This window comes from Somniosus microcephalus, chromosome 8, assembly GCF_052327205.1.
Source record: "Somniosus microcephalus isolate GS21.2 chromosome 8, FLI_Smic_1.0, whole genome shotgun sequence".
Taxonomy (NCBI): domain Eukaryota; kingdom Metazoa; phylum Chordata; class Chondrichthyes; order Squaliformes; family Somniosidae; genus Somniosus; species Somniosus microcephalus.
In genome coordinates this window covers 199,019,563-199,035,799 of record NC_140994.1, presented here as the reverse complement: position 1 = coordinate 199,035,799, position 16,237 = coordinate 199,019,563, and the positions used below count along the sequence as shown (strand labels likewise).

The 16,237-nt window shown below is 43.3% G+C and overlaps 1 protein-coding gene across 6 annotated transcripts in view; it reads right to left on the bottom strand.

Moving 5' to 3' along the window:
- The window catches only part of fam13b (family with sequence similarity 13 member B), a 220,561-nt gene that overhangs the window by 61,234 nt on the left and 143,090 nt on the right, over nt 1-16,237 (bottom strand). For all 6 annotated transcript variants that reach the window (XM_085995563.1, XM_085995566.1, XM_085995564.1 and 3 more), the window contains 2 exons: nt 6,116-6,329; nt 4,946-5,084 (listed from right to left, as the gene is read on the bottom strand). In XM_085995563.1, coding sequence (XP_085851689.1) covers nt 4,946-5,084; nt 6,116-6,329 — 353 coding nt within the window. The remainder of the gene's footprint in view (nt 1-4,945; nt 5,085-6,115; nt 6,330-16,237) is intronic.

Below are 16,237 nucleotides of genomic sequence, written 5' to 3'. Positions count from 1 at the left end.
ATAGTGCAAACATAACTTCAACCATGAAGTGGGGCCCTAAGGAAAGCACTACCTGAAGCAGAAAACAAGGGAGCTTCTGAGGAACACCTAAATCGGAAATGCAGAGAGACACGGAAAATATCAGGTCCCAAAGTCCAGCTGAAGGATCAAATCTCTGGTAATGGAGCAGAAGGGAGGCCCGACACTAATGAAAGCAAGTAGATTTATACGGGAAAATTTGTTTGAGGAATTTCTAAGCTGGAATAAGTAAACTGATGGGAAAGTTTAGTGGTTCTGTCAACCTTGATTTATAGCCCCAATTTTAACTCGGGACACGAGTGCAGCATGTTGCGGGGGGGGGGGGGGGGGGGGGGAATCAAGCTTGCACGGACGTGCTGGCATGAGACCTGGGCTATTTTAACCCCTGATCCTCATTACCAATTGAGTGATGGGCTGCTCCCCTGATCGTTTTGGAAATCAGGCAACCCATCCACCCGCCGTAAGCAATTTCTGGTGCGACTATCTAGGCGTATTTAAAGAGGGGATGCACCTCTTAAAGTGAGGTTGCATTTCCTGCTTGGATTTTTGATTGTCTAATTTGGAAAGATTTGTTTGTTACTGATAAGAGTAGAAGGTCTGTCCCCCACTTTTTTGATGCCTCCCTGGAGGTACTAATAGAAAAAGTGTGGGCAAGGAAGGGAGTCCTCTTGCCTGTAAGCCGCAAAAACATTCCCAAAGCCACAGTTATGCGAGAGTAGACAGAGGTGACTGACAGGATCAGTGCCACCAGCATCACCACCAAGCTATGGTTTCAATGTAGAAAGAAGTTCATATAGCGCCTTTATCGTAATAAAATGTCCCAAGGCGCTTCACAGGAGTGTTATATAAAAAAAATTTTGACACCGAGCCATATAAGGAGATGTTAGGGCAGGGGACCAAAAGTTTGGTCGAAGAGGTAGGTTTTAAGGAGCGTGGAGTGATTTAGGAAAGGAATTCCAGAGCTTAGGACCTAGGCAGCTGAAGACATGACAGCCAATGATGGAGCATTTAAAATTGGAGATGTTCAAAAGGCCAGAATAGGCGGAGCGCAGAGGTCCAGGGGGATTATAGGGCTGGAGGCGATTACAGAGATGAGGAGCAAGGCCATGGAGGAATCTGAAAACAAGGATGAGAATTTTAAAATTGAAGCGTTGCTTAAGTGGGAGCCAATATAGGTCAGCGAGCACAGGGGAAGACGGGTGAGCGGGACTTGGTGCAAGTTAGCACATGGGCAGCAGAGTTTTGGATGACCTCAAGTTTATGGAGGGTCGAACTAGGGAAGCCGGCCAGGAGTGCATTGGAATAGTCAAGTCTAGAGATGATAAAGGCACAGATGAGGGTTTCAGCAGCAAAGTTGAGGTAAGGGCGGAGACGGGCGATATTACGACCTCAAGAACAGCAAGGCTAAGTACACATCATCTCTTCAGCTCTCCCTGCAGCTCCTCACATCACACCTTTCCCACACCATTCTTAACAAGCGCATCACCTCCATCACATCCTTCAACACACAATTACAAAGGCACAATGCTGTTTCTCATTTCAAACTCATCTCATCCATTATTCTCTTCACACCACATGATAACAGCATTCTCTTCTCACATCCTACCACTTGCACAACCCCAAATCCTTCCACCACTTCTTCCTTACTTTACAGTACATACTTCTCTTTATATCCATCACCTCTCCATCCATATATCTAGCTTCTCCAGCACTCCACACATCCACTATATGCACAAGGCCCACACATCTCCACTTACCTTTTCAACAGTCATTCACTAACTCACCCTCAACTTTCTGTAGAGCAAAACAGCAATACAGGTAGACTATCCTTTATCCGCACTTCTGAAAACCGAAAACCGAAAGTTTTTTTGCGGAGCGTAAGTCGTGCACACGACATAACCAGAGTGGCGCCAAACATGACCCGACGCGGCCGATGCTTTTCTGACCTGATTTGTGGGCCAGCTTAGCATAGGAGTCAGCCGATATCCGGCTTTCCCACAACTGGCGGCGGCAGTCGAGCCCCAGACCCCCGCTAAGTCAAGGAATTCAGATACGGAGCAGGGGGAGCTGTAAACAGACTGGGAGCAGCAGCACAGAGAAGCAGGAAGGGGAATGAGACACGGAGCAGTCGCAAGAGGTAGCCTGAACTTTTAAAATTTATATTAAATACAAATACTAATTACCAAATTAATTTAATGTTCAGAGTTTCCCAGTCTGAAATAATACCTTCTGAAATCCGAAAATTTCCAAAAACCGAAACACAGCTGGTCCCAAGGTTTTCGGATAAGGGATAATCAACCTGTAATGTGAAGGAGACGAACAACAGGGATGGGAGGGGGGAGAGTAGCAAATATTACCTTCAGCCATGCAGAGCAGAAAGCACTTGATGTCACTGGGCCAGGTGGAGGAATGAAGGAAAGTTTGGTGGTGTACCTCAGTAGGGTGTCTATATTTTACTTGCAGCCCTTCATTCACCTCGGCAAATATGCAGCAAACTTCACAACTTCAAGCTGCATTCTCAAGTCTGTCACCTCCTCCCGTCCAGTTTCTTTGTGCCATCCTAACTCTTGACCCTGTTCTCTTTCCTTTTGGTCTTTCTCAGCATCAGGAGCCTCATGAGAGACTTCAGAAAAGCAAAATCCACCTGAAAATGCAGCAACACGTGCTCCATCCCTCCCTAGCACCAGCTCAGACATTGGCACAATGCGTGGGTTAGAGTGAGGTAGAGGATCTGCACGTGATGAAACACCGAGCACAAGCGGGCTGCAGCAGGGGTTGGTGGCACCCACAGCTCAGGAGAGCACACTGATGGACGATGTCCTCTCCCAGCTCTGCTGACGAGGATAGAGACGAGGGCTTCAGGGACCCAGCCATGAAAAGAAAATGGCTGGCCTCACACAAACAGTTGTATTAAGTTTTGGAAGGTCTACCAAGGATTTTAAGCACAACGGCTGAGACCGGAGTGTGGAGGAGTCCACTTCCAGCCTTCATATCATCTCACATGGCATCAGCTCTCTGCAGTCTACCCTGGGGAGTGTGGTCACCTAATGCAAAATATTGTTGCACTTTTTAGCCTGGTTTGTGTGTGTGTGAAATCTATATCGTCTCCAATGCCCTACTCGCTTGCCTTGTAATCTCCACACACTTCAACTTTTCCAAAGCACCTGGTCAATAATAATTATCTAATAATTATCGTATGACAAGTTTACATAGGCAGTTTCCATTATAAATGTAAACATAGCAATTTATAATGAAAATATTCAAATAAGGACAGCATGTCCCTACTTCATCTTAGTCTTGACTTTTTGTGTATATTAAAAGTCTCTCGTCCAGTGCGTATGTATATCCGTTCGTCACACTTGTGCCATCATATTTTGTGGATTGGCTCAAAGTAAAAAAGCAGCAAATCAGAACTAATGAGGTATGGAACATACAAATCAAAAGCGAGAAAAGCAGCTGGAAAACATAAGTAAGAAGCCACTATGGATTTATCTAAACAAGAAATCCTGAATGACAGTTAGGGGACCTACAATTTTTTTTTTCTTTTTTAAAAATGGAAGGCAAATCAGTTGAAGCTTTTTGATAATTTTAGTCCACCATTTTTCCTGAGTAACTTGAATTTGTAATATTCATAAGGTTTTAAACAAAATAAAATATAAAAAGTTATATATTTCACAATAACATGATTACATTTTACCCTTTTGAATTGTTTTGTATCTTTTAATACTTTATTGAAGTTTTTATTTTAAGGCCTCGGCCTGTTACTAAAGCCAAGGCCTTCAACTGGATATATTTTCCCCAAGACAGTTGAAGAGAGTTACCAACCACATCTGTGGATTCTGAACATATTTAGTTTGACGAATTTCACAACAGGCACTATTAAGTTTCCCTGGTATGAAGCACAGAGGTATATCCACTCATCGTATGAGGGTTGTGAGCTTTGTTTTTTCCAAAAGACTTCAAAACAAACTGAAGAATGAATTCTTAGTGTGATTTCCAGCAATTCTGACATTTAAAATATTAAAAGCTCTTTTTCCACAAGTAGATTAACAGCACTTGTGGATTCTTCAAAATTTAGAAAGCAAAATTATTATATATGATGAATGAATTTCTTTTGCTTTGTGAAAAGTTGAATAGTACTTTATTTCTTTTCCAAGTGATTCAAAATTGGCCAGAAGCCTTTCAAAACCATTTTTTCCCTGCTTGATGGAACTCTTCCGCACGTAGCATCACTACCTAAAATTAGATCCATTGCACAGAGCAATATAGTTGTACATGCATTGGGCTACAGAAAAACTCTGGGTTTCACTGGAATCCCTCAACAATCTTTCAAGGATTTTATTGCGCTTTCAATTGCCACTAAAAAGAAACGCATCATGCATCTCTCATTACTGTGCGTCAATAAATATTAGTGGAAAATTATGCATAACCAGAGGCTGCCAGCACATTCACTCAAAATTAATTTTGCTTAGAAACATTTGCAGTAAAGGTTAAACATGCACCTCCCAAACCTACGACCTCTACCACCTAGAAGGACAAGGGCAGCAGGCGCATGGGAACCCCACCACCTCCAAGTTCCCCTCCAAGTCGCACACCATCCTGACTTGGAAGTATATCGCCGTTCCTTCACGTTGCTGGGTCAAAATCCTGGAACACCCTACCTAACTGTGGAAGTACTTTCACCTCACGGACTGCAGTGGTTCAAGAAGACAGCTCACCACCACTCTTCCAGGGCAATTAGGGATGCACAGTAAATTGCCAGCAACACCCACATCCATTGAATGAATTTTTTTAAATTTAAACTAATGAATAAAGTGAAATTTGACAGCAAATATTTCTCGAATTAGTGTTTACCTTCAGCTACAACCTATTATGCCAACTAATATACAAAAAGTTTTCATCTGATGCATACTTTCAAAAAGCTCACCTTATACTTCCTCTCCTTTTCAAACTGTTCTTCAAATAACTTTATTTTCTTTTTGATGTTCTGAATTTTTTTAGTCAGCTGCAATTGAGTCTGCTCTTCCTTTTCATCATCTTTGGAATCAAATGATGATCTTCGAGGTCTTGAAATATAATTACAGCATTTAATAAGAAAATAAAACTTCCACTTGCAAAACTAGAAAAAGGCATCATTTTCTAAAATCTCTTACTGATGACTTAAGGGGTTTGCCATCAAATAATAATCATGCTTTTAAAGAATTACTGAGCAAAAACTGTAGATTGCTGCAAAATAAAAAAGTTAATTCTATGGATTGCAAAACATATTTTCTAATGCATCACATTTACCAAAGACCACTGTTAAAAAATAAACCTGGAATTAAAAATAAAGATAGGGCTAGTCACCAGCTGCGCCAATCAGGCCAGGGTATTCCCAAGTGAGCTGATTTCACACTGGGTGGCAATCGGGATATTATAATTGTCCTCAGTGCACTGAGGGCTAAGGTGGTGAAATTGGCCAGGACGCCCACTTCTGATTTCTATTCAGCTGAAGTGCATGTGTAGACATGCATGTGTAATTGAGGACCCCCACAATTAAACAGCCTATCAAAACTTACTGCCATGGTTCTTACATAAATAACAATTACTTCAGAAAAATACAGGAGTGACTACCATCCATGGAACTGTAGCCCATGTCTCTGTTCTGATGAAAGGTCATTGACCTGAAATATTAACCCTGTTTCTCTCTCCACAGATGCTGCCTGACCTGCTGAGTATTTCCAGCATTTTCTGTTTATATTTCAGATTTCCAGAATCTGCAGTATTTTGCTTGTCTCGGTTTCATTTCTGGTCAGTGCTTAATTAGCTGATCTCAGGTGTGGGACCACTACAAATAGATTCAATGTCTGAGCTTTTGAGTGGGGGAGCAGGGGAGGGGGGAAAAAGGCACATGTCTAGTTCTGATGGTGAGCCAGTGACGTACCGGAAAATGTGCAAATCAAGAACAGAATCACTCAGTTGTGATTACCCCACAGTTGAATGAGACACTGTAAAATGCATGGTACCAAAGAACTGGAACGATACAACAGCAGAGTTGGCATCTTGAAAGAGGGGAGAAATGGGGGGAAAAAAAAAGGAACACTACAACTCATCATACCTAAAGGAGGAAAGCCCTTTCAATGAGGAGTTTATTGCATCAGACTCATCCAGAAAGCGTTGACTGTGACCAAAATTAAGGTAACGACGGCATAACAAAGGTTGTGGGTCTTCAAGGGGGTGGCTAATCAGTCTGCCTGCCTGTGGTGAGAGTTGTGCCTCTCCCAATTCATGCTCATATTCATCCTGCCATGATTTAAATGCAGGAACAGGATCTGCAGGGAACAAAAGAAAACAAGTTGTCAGATAATGATTAAACAAATTCAAATTTAAATTAAACACTATTGTAGCACTGTAGCAGAAACTGAATTAACAGCTTTCACATCACAAGAATTAGAAGTTCCAACAAAGACATCACTTCTCTATTTTCATTTTCATGACCAGTCATCACGCAAGTTGATTTTTACCCCCTAAATATCAGCATTAAACAAAGTATGGTTATAAGAACATAAGAAATATTCTATCTTATCTGTAACAGTCGTGGGAAAATGTGTGTTGGGGGGGGGGGGGGGCGCGAAGAGTAGGGTTAGGGATGCACTCCTCAAAATAAAATGCAATTCCATTAAAGCTGGTTGCTCTCCAAAGAAAAACCTAAGCATTCATAAAAAAAGTTTCCACGATTATTTTGTTCCTCCCATAGATTTCTCAGAAGAAATCTAGAATGAGTGATCTCTACTTTAAAAGTAAGAATTTTGGTTCTCCATCACTTGAGATGCTATGTTATAATTGCCACAGTGCAGTGCATGCAGCACAAAAATGAGTCTGAAGACATGTCCCCACTCAAACCATTAACCCTGACATTTCCTCTTTTCAGACGCTAACAAACTGCTGTGTATTTCCAGTATTTTGCATTTATGTTTCAGGTTTCTGGCATTTGCATCTCCCCCCCTCTTGCTGAGACCAACTGCAGTGTCTCCTACCACCACCTTGACTTGGACGAGTTAATTCAGCACAGAGTTGCGACACATCATCTGTATGGCTCAGCTGCTCAACTGGATAAATTAGGAGCTGTTAGGAAGCTTCAGTTTTCCTTTATCCCTCCATAGAAATAAAGCGATCACTTGAGGTGGTGCAGTGACACAGGTTAGTGCCAAAACAATGAGAAGCAGCAGGTATAACACTCCTACACCACGTTTATGACTTGGCCATGCTAGTGTGGGATGGTCCTAAGCACAGGGTGACTGTTTTCTTACAATGGAGGAGGGGAAAATCAGCAAAAGTTGGCTACTTTCATGAACATACAAATGGCCAGTTCAGAGCATTATTGGCAGTCATTTGGGAGCAAGTCACCAATTCCTTCAGACAGCATGTGGCCAAAGAGATCGGAGAGAAAGCAGAAGAAATCATATCACTATAAAATGTTTGCTTTAATTTCAATCATGGAAATGTTTTACTCAAAAACAAAACAAAAAAACATTTTAAAAAAACCAGTAGTCATCAAACACATGCCATTTATAAAAATTTTAAACCCTTATTTATAAAAGAAATTCTAATGTTTGTGAGTACCTAAAAAACTATTTGGATCTTATAACATTTTAAGCCGTGAATTCCTTTATATTTTACATAATGTATTAACTTTCTATGAATTTTCTTTGTATTAAAATTAAAATATAAACTCTTCTGAATAATTTTAGTACCGAGTACATGGCAAGAAATTTACATCGCTATGAGTGGGCAATGGGGTGTAGTAGGGAGGAGATCTCTTCTCTCAAGTTTCCCTCCTGGTAAGTAGTTAAATCAAAGACAGTGGAACCAAAACCAGTATTATAAGAACACATTCCTATCAGTTGTTTTTCCACTCCAATCCTTCAGTATTGATATATAAATGGCAACTCTCCTTCCTGGTTGCCACTGCAGATTGGTTGAACACAGAGTGTAACAGATTTCTATGTTAATCATGCTTGACTATTTGCAATTTTAAACCAGAAGCATGAACCAGGATTCTGGAGTTAGAAGAAACAAAAGCAGGAGGGGTAGACAAAAAGTTGACGGCAGCAATGAATAGGAATTAACTCTGTTCCTCCAGTGATGTGATATTCAACATCTTAAAAATATCTTTATTAGCAATAGTACGGTAAAATTTGCTATAGAGCTAGAAAACACAAAGGATTATAGTAACAGCAGTACAGAAACAGAATAAACTGACAGTACTGGAGGAGTGGAGCAATAGCTGACTGGAATGCGCTACATTCCTCCAGGACTGTGATATTTAAATGGAGACTCTCCTTCAGATTCCAGTCCAGACTTCTCCACAGGCTATAGCACATAATCCAGACTGACACTTCAATACAGTACTACACTGTCAGAGGTGCCAACTTTCGGATGAGACATTAAACCGAGGTCTCGTCTACCCCGAGGCAGACGTAAAAGATCCCGTGGCACTTTTCGAAGAAGAGCAATGGGAGTTCTCCCGTTCTCCTGGCCAATATTTATCCCTCCACCACCATCACGAACACAGATGATCTGGTCATTTATCTCATTGCTGTTTGTGGGACCTTACTGTGTGCAAATTAGTTGCTGCATTTCCCTACCTTTTCAACAGTGACTATATATTAATAAGCACTTAATTGGCTGTACAGTATCTTGGGACATCCTGAGGTCGTAAAAGGCACTATATAAATGCAAGTTCTTTCTTTCTTTCTGCTCCCGACTTAAAAATTGGTGACAATCCAGCAGGGTAAATACAAGGAGAGTTTTAAATTCAGCAACAAGAATATCCCAGGACTGAAGTCAGCAGGACGTTTCCATTTAAATACAACATGCAAAATGTCTCAGCATTTTACAGGTGGAGGTGTGGGGGGCCAAAAGCACAAAGATTTTGAACAAAAAAATGCGACAGATTGGAGATGGGTCATGCTTCAAGTCATAAAGAACTCTATTTTAATACTTCTTTGAGCCTTCTCTCTGCAATTTATTCTCTATACATCAGTGCATTCTGAATGTATAGGAACTTAGCATTTCAAACTGTAAGTGAAGTATACATGAGTATGTTCAGAACTAATTTGGGTAAAAATCCAATAAATCCAGTTTTCAGGTTACTGAAGTAAAACAAACCGTGTAACCAATTTCCCCAATTTTTTTTAAATTAAGTCTTCTGATACACAAGTGATACACACTTTTGGAACTAGCCTGACTACAAACTTAATTCAGCCTAATTAAAATTAAAAAACAGAAACATCAGATGGTGCTTAGACAGGTGACAAAGACAGAAGGAGAAAACAGTGACTTTCTCCATTGAGATTAACCTTTCGACTGTTGACAGGGTCAGAGAAATGACGCCTCCCTAAGCTGGCTAGTTTTTCAAACTTCAATAAAGTTACTCCAATGTCAAGAGTATAACTGGCCATAAAGAACTAAAATGAATATTAAACCTTTTAATTCTGTGTGCCATTATTCTTATTATCCCTCCACTTGCATTTTCCAATTCTCCTTTTTAGTAACATTAATTTTTAAAGAGCTTTTCTGCCCATTGAAAGCTACTTGCTTAGACACATGAAAGCAGAAAATATTTTGTCAACGAGTAAAATTGTCCATGGAGCACTAAAAGTGGTTAAAAAAAGCTACAAGAGTTATCTTTAGTTTTGTTTTTGCCTATCTTATTGGTATCTTTCACTTCTAGCAATATTTTCCTCAGATGAGATCAGTGCAGTAGTGAGAAATTATATTGGCTCAGAAGAGCAAGATGTAGAATCAGTTTGGATGGAGATAAGAAATAATAAGGGAAAGAAGTCACTGGTGGGTGTAGTCTATAGGCCCCCTAACAGTAGCTACACTGTTGGACAGAGTATAAATCAAGAAATAATGGATATTTGTAAGAAAGTTACAGCAATAATCATGGGTGATTTTAATCTTTATATTGATTGGACAAATCAAATTGGCCAAGGTAGCCTTGAGGAAGAGTTCATAGAGTGTATCCGGGATGGTTTCCTAGAATAACATGTTGTGGAACCAACCAGGGAGCAGGCTATCTTAGATCTGGTACTGTGTAATGAGACAGGATTAATAAATGATCTCATAGTAAAGGATCCACTAGGAAAGAGTGATAATAGCATGGTTGAATTTCAAATTCAATTGGAGGATGAGAAAGTTGGGTCACAAACCAATGTCCTGATCTTAAATACAGGCAATTACAAAGGTATGAAAGTAGAGTTGGCTAAAGTGGACTGGGAGAATAGATTAAAGGGTAAGACGGTTGATAAGCAATGGCAGACATATAAGGAGTATTTCATAACTCACAACAAAAATATATTCCAGTGAGAAGGAAAGACTTTAAGAGAAGGGAGAACCATCCGTGGCTAACTAAGGAAGTAAAGGATGGTATCAAATTGAAAACAAAGGCATACAATGTTGCCAAGATTAGTGGAAGGCCATAGGATTGGGAAAATTTTAAAAACCAGCAAAGGACAACTAATAAGAGAAGATGGATTATGAGAGTAAACTAGCAAGAAATATAAAAACAGATAGTAAGAGCTTCTACAGGTATATAAAAAGGAAGAGAATAGCTAAAATAAATGTTGGTCCCATAGAGGATGAGACTGGGGAATTAATAATGGGGAACAGGAAAATGGCAGAGACTTTGAACAAATATTTTGTATCAGTCTTCATGGTAGAAGACACTAAAACCATCCCAATAATACATAATCAAGGGGCTATAGGGAGGGGGTAACTTAAAACAATCACTAAAGAAAAAGTACTCGGTAAAATAACGGGACTGAAGGTGGACAAGTCCCCTGGACCTGATGGCCTGCATCCTAGGGTCTTAAAAGAAATGGCTGCAGAGATAGTGGATGCATTGGTTGCAATCTACCAAAATTCCCTGGATTCTGGAGAGGTCCCAGCAGATTGGAAAACTGCAAATGTAACGCCCCTATTTAAGAAGGGAGGGAGACAGAAAGCAGGAAACTATAGACCAGTTAGCCTAACATCTGTCATTGGGAAAATGCTGGTGTCCATTATTAAGGAAGTAGCAGCAGGACATTTAGAAAATCATAATACAGTCAGGCAGAGTCAGCATGGTTTTATGAAAGGGAAATCATGTTTGACAAATTTGCTGGAGTTCTTTGAGGATATACCGAGCAGGGCGGATAAAGGGAACTAGTGGATGTGGTGTATTTGGATTTCCAGAAGGCATTCGATAAGGTGTCACATAAAAAGGTTACTGCACAAGATAAGAGCTGATGGGGTTGGGGGTAACATATTAGCATGGATAGAGGATTGGCTAACTAACAGAAAACAGAGAGTCGGGATAAATGGGTCATTTTCTGGTTGGCAAACGGTAACTAGTGGGGTGCCACAGGGATCAGTGCTGGGGCCTCAACTATTTACAATCTATATTAATGACTGATGAAGGGACTGACTGTAATATAGCCAAATTTGCTGGCGATACAAAGATAAGTGGGAAAGCAAGTTGTGAAGAGGACACAAAGGCCAGAATTTTGCTGGCATTCAAAGTGTGGGTTTGGAGGCGGGACGTAGAAACATAGAAGATGTTGTGTATTTTGAATGTGTATTAGAATTGTCCCACAACGTAGTGGTGATTTGCAATGCACTATGGGGAATGTAGTGCATTGAGTGAAGAAGCACATTGTAAATAAAATGGCCGTTAACTAAACTCTCCACCCCGGAGTCCTTCTTAATAATTGTTATATAGGTAAGGGTATAAAACCCCTCGAGACACAACAAAACTGGCAACGAGGACGACGGACTTGCGCATCACTTTGCACTGGAATCGGCGATGTTTAAAGTAAAAAGTTCCTGTCTTTTCTTAATGGCGCGCCCGCAGTTTAGTGCTGATGCAATTGCCTCGTAAAGGTGGCGGTTCGTGTGTTACACAAATAAGAAGGGGGAGAGTAACGATACAGTGAAACGAAGTGGAGGAATAGGACTGTAAAAATAAGAGAGGAAAAGGACTGTAAAGAAAAAACAAAAACAAAATGGCTATGCTAACCGGAGCGTTTGGACCATTTGATGAAACGGCGGAGCAATGGAGTGCTTACACAGAGCGTTTCGGATTTTCGTGACTGCAAATGGCATTAAAGATGACGTGAAAGTGGCGATGTTCCTCAGTGTGATCGGAGCAAAAACATTTGGCTTGTTACGGAGTTTGATGCACCCGGATAAGCCCGGCGCTAAGACATATGATCAAATTGTGGAAGTTTTGGAAACACATTTCGCACCCAAGCCGCTGCTGATTGCCGAGAGGTTCAGGTTTCACAAACGAAACCAAGGGGAGCGTGAGTCCATAGCCGAATATGTTGCAGTGCTAAAGAAGCTAACTGAGCATTGTGAGTTTGGTGAAACTCTAAATGACACTGTCCGTGATAGGTTTGTGTGTGGATTAAGATGTGAAGCAACACAGAAGCGCTTGCTCACGACTGACAAACTGACGCTTAAATCAGCAGTGGAGCTCGCTGTGTCTATGGAGTTAGCAGCTAAAGATGCACAGCTGTTGGGGGCTGCAACAAGAGTGCACAGGGTAGCAGCTACACCGGATAAGCATGCAAGGGGCGCCAGAGAGTGTTACAGATGTGGAAGGTCAGGTCATCAGCCATCTGACTGCTGGTGTAAAGACCTGACCTGTCAGAAATGTGAAAAGAAAGGACACATTGAACGTGTGTGTAAAGGGAAAAGCAAACAATCCTACACAGAGACACACAAAAACAAACAAGGAAACACATCCAACTGGCGTTCTAAAAAGAAAAACCTACACATGGTGAAACAAGAACAGGAAGACAGTGACACAGACTCTGATGGGGGGCTGAATCTCCATGTGTTAACGGTGAATGGAGGCTCATCAGGCTATGGAGTCACTCCACTACTAGAGGGAATACCGGTCAAAATGGAGCTGGATACAGGGGCCGCTGTCTCCTTGATTTCAGAGAAGCTATTCAAAGAAAAACTGAACCACCTATCACTGACGCCGGCCAAGCTCATCTTAAAAGACCTACACTGGGGAAACAGTCCAAATGCTGGGTAAGACGGAGGTCAAGGTGGAGCTTAATGGACAAACCGTGATGCTGCCAGTTTACGTGGTCAAGGGTGACTATCCATCCCTGATGGGCAGGCCATGATTGGAGAAAATTCATCTGGATTGGAAAAAAGTGAATGTGGTGTCAGTCGAAGAGGCGGGGCTAGCGGCAGTGTTGACAAAGCATGCGGCTGTCTTTGACGGAGAATTGGGGAGTATGAAGGGGATTACGGTCAAACTCAAGGTGAAGCCGGACAGCCAGCCACGATTCCTGAAGGCCAGGAACGTTCCCTACGCCCTCAGACCAAAGGTGGAGGCTGACCTGGAGCGTCTGGTCAAGATAGGGGTCCTGGTGCCGTTTTCGCACAGTGAGTGGGCCACGCCCGTGGTACCAGTGATGAAGAGTGACGGCGCGGTTCGCTTATGTGGAGATTTCAAAGTAACAGTGAATCCTGTGCTCTCAGCTGAACAGTACCCCCTCCCCATCATTGAAGATCTTTTTGCGGGTCTAGCAGGCGGTCAGAAGTTTAACAAGATTGATCTATGCCAAGCCTACGCCTACTTGCAGATGCATGTAGAAGAGGACTCACAGAAGTACCTCACTATCACCACCCACAAGGGCCTCTACAGGTACTGCCGCCTACCCTTTGGTATAACGTCAGCACCAGCATTGTTTCAGCGGGCTATGGACAAGATCTTAAGCGGCATTCCAGGGGTACAATGTTATCTCGACGATATCCTTGTCACAGGAAAGGACGACAATGAGCATCTGCAGAACCGGACGAAGACACTGGGAAGACTTGAAGAATATGGCTTACGCGTTCGCAAGGACAAATGCGAATTTTTCAAGCCATCAGTGGAGTACCTAGGCCATGTCATCGACGCGGACGGCCTACACACAGCACCGTTGAAAGTGAAAGCCATTGCCGACGCTCCTGCACCTACAAATGTCGGCCAGCTGCGGTCATTCTTAGGTCTCCTGAACTATTACGGAAAGTTTATTCCACAGCTGGCATCACTGTTGAAGCCATTACGAGTTGCTGTGTCAGGGCAAGGCCTGGGCGTGAACGAAGAATGCAGCTTCGCACTCCAAGAAAGCCAAAGCAGCTTTGACTGACCCCAGAGTGTTGACGCACTTTGACCCGTCGTTGCAGATTCAGCTGGCCTGTGACACGTCGCCTTATGGCGTCGGCGCGGTCGTGTCCCACATCTTTCCCTCAGGCGAAGAGGGGCTGATTGCATTCGCGTCAAGGTCCCTGAGCAAGGCGGAGGTGAAATACCCGCAGATTGAAAGAGAGGCTTTGGGCATCATCTTTGGAATCAAAAAGTTCCATCACTACTTGTTCGGAAGGAAATTCACCTTGCTGACGGATCATCGTCCTCGGACATCGATCTTTGGTCCACACACAGGAATACCCTCCCTGGCAGTGTGCAGGATGCAGCGCTGGGCGTTGATGTTAAGCGCTCACAATTACAACATCAAATACCGGAGGTCAGCAGCACATGGCAATGCGGACGGATTGTGAAGACTTCCGCTGCCTGTGCCCTCTGAAGGCTGTGAGCAGATTTTTTGACATGGTGGGCAATGACCCTGTCATGGCCCGGCAGGTCAAGAAAGAGACCAGAGTGGACCCTACACTATCCAAGGTGCTGGATTGGGTGATGCGAGGAGATGCATCACGGGTGTCACACGCACCACCTGAGCTCCTACCTTACCTGTCAAGCGGGAAGGAGTTGTCCGTCACGTCAGGATGCCTCATTTGGGGCATGCGAGTGATCATACCACCAAAGCTGCGGAAACATGTTCTCAACGAGCTGCACTCAGGACATTGTGGTATTGTCCGGATGAAGGAGCTGGCACAAAGCTACTTCTGGTAGCCCGGTCTGGATCATGAAATTGAAGTTGAAGCGAAATCATGCCCATCATGCGAGACAACCAGGGATACGCCAAGAGCAGCGCCACTGCATCCATGGGAATGGCCGGCGACACCGTGGCAACAGATCCATCTGGACTTCGTGGGACCAGTGGAAGGAGCGATGTTCCTGGTCGCGGTGGACTCCCATTCCAAATGGCCGGAGGTTGCAGTAATGTCCACTACCACTACGGAGAAAACCATCGAGACTCAGAGATGTTCGGGCGATTTGGTCTGCCGACAATGGAACACAGTTCACATCCCAGGAGATGGAGGAGTTCCTCAAGAGCAATGGAATCCAGCACACGTTCTCCGCGCCTTATCATTCATCCACGAATGGATTGGCGGAGAGATTTGTCAGAACGTTGAAACGCGCGTTGAAAGCGGCAAGAAGTGATGCTCCTCTAAAGCAGCGCCTGAATGCTTTCTTGCTGAAATACCGAAACACGCCTCATGCTACGACTGGAGCATCTCCTGCTTTCCTACTCATGGGAAGGCAGCTACGGACACGCCCTGACCTGCTGAGGCCAACATCCACAGAAGCAGTGGTGCACGCCAATCAGCAGGATCAAGTCAGCAGACGAGCTCAGAGGTCCAAAGAACGACTTTGTGGTGGGGGGCAAAGTCCTCGCGCGTAACTACACCACCCCGGAGCGGTGGGTCCCGGCTACGGTCATTCAAAAGGCGGGCCCCGTTTCATACCGAGTCCGCACCGGAGACGACCGAACATGGAGACGGCATGTAGACCAGTTACTGCCAAGACAATCGCCACAGGTAACCCAAGAAACAGAGGATCAAGGACCTGCTGGGGGCTCCAGCAGGGACTGGTCGTCCGACCCTGAGATGGTGGCACCATCCACTCTTGTGCCATTGAGGAAGCCACGCCTTAAGGGTCACAGGAGAGCCAGCCAGAGCCTGCTCCTGAGACTAGGCATTACCCCGAAAGAGAAAGGCAGCCTCCAGTGCGCCTTAGTTATAGTTAGTGCTAACCAGTGTGCATGGGGCAGAATAATCCCCAGGGTTAGCGGAGTGTAGAGGCAGTCTGCCCTCTCTTCCAAAGTTATAGTCATTTTCAGTTATTCTGTGTTGTGGACATTCTATTTTAAGGGGGAGGAAATATGTTGTGTATTTTGAATGTGTATTAGAATTGTCCCACATGGGATACCGTAGTGGTGATTTGCAATGCACTATGGGGAATGTAGTGCATTGAGTGAAGAAGCACATTGTAAATAAAATGGCCGTT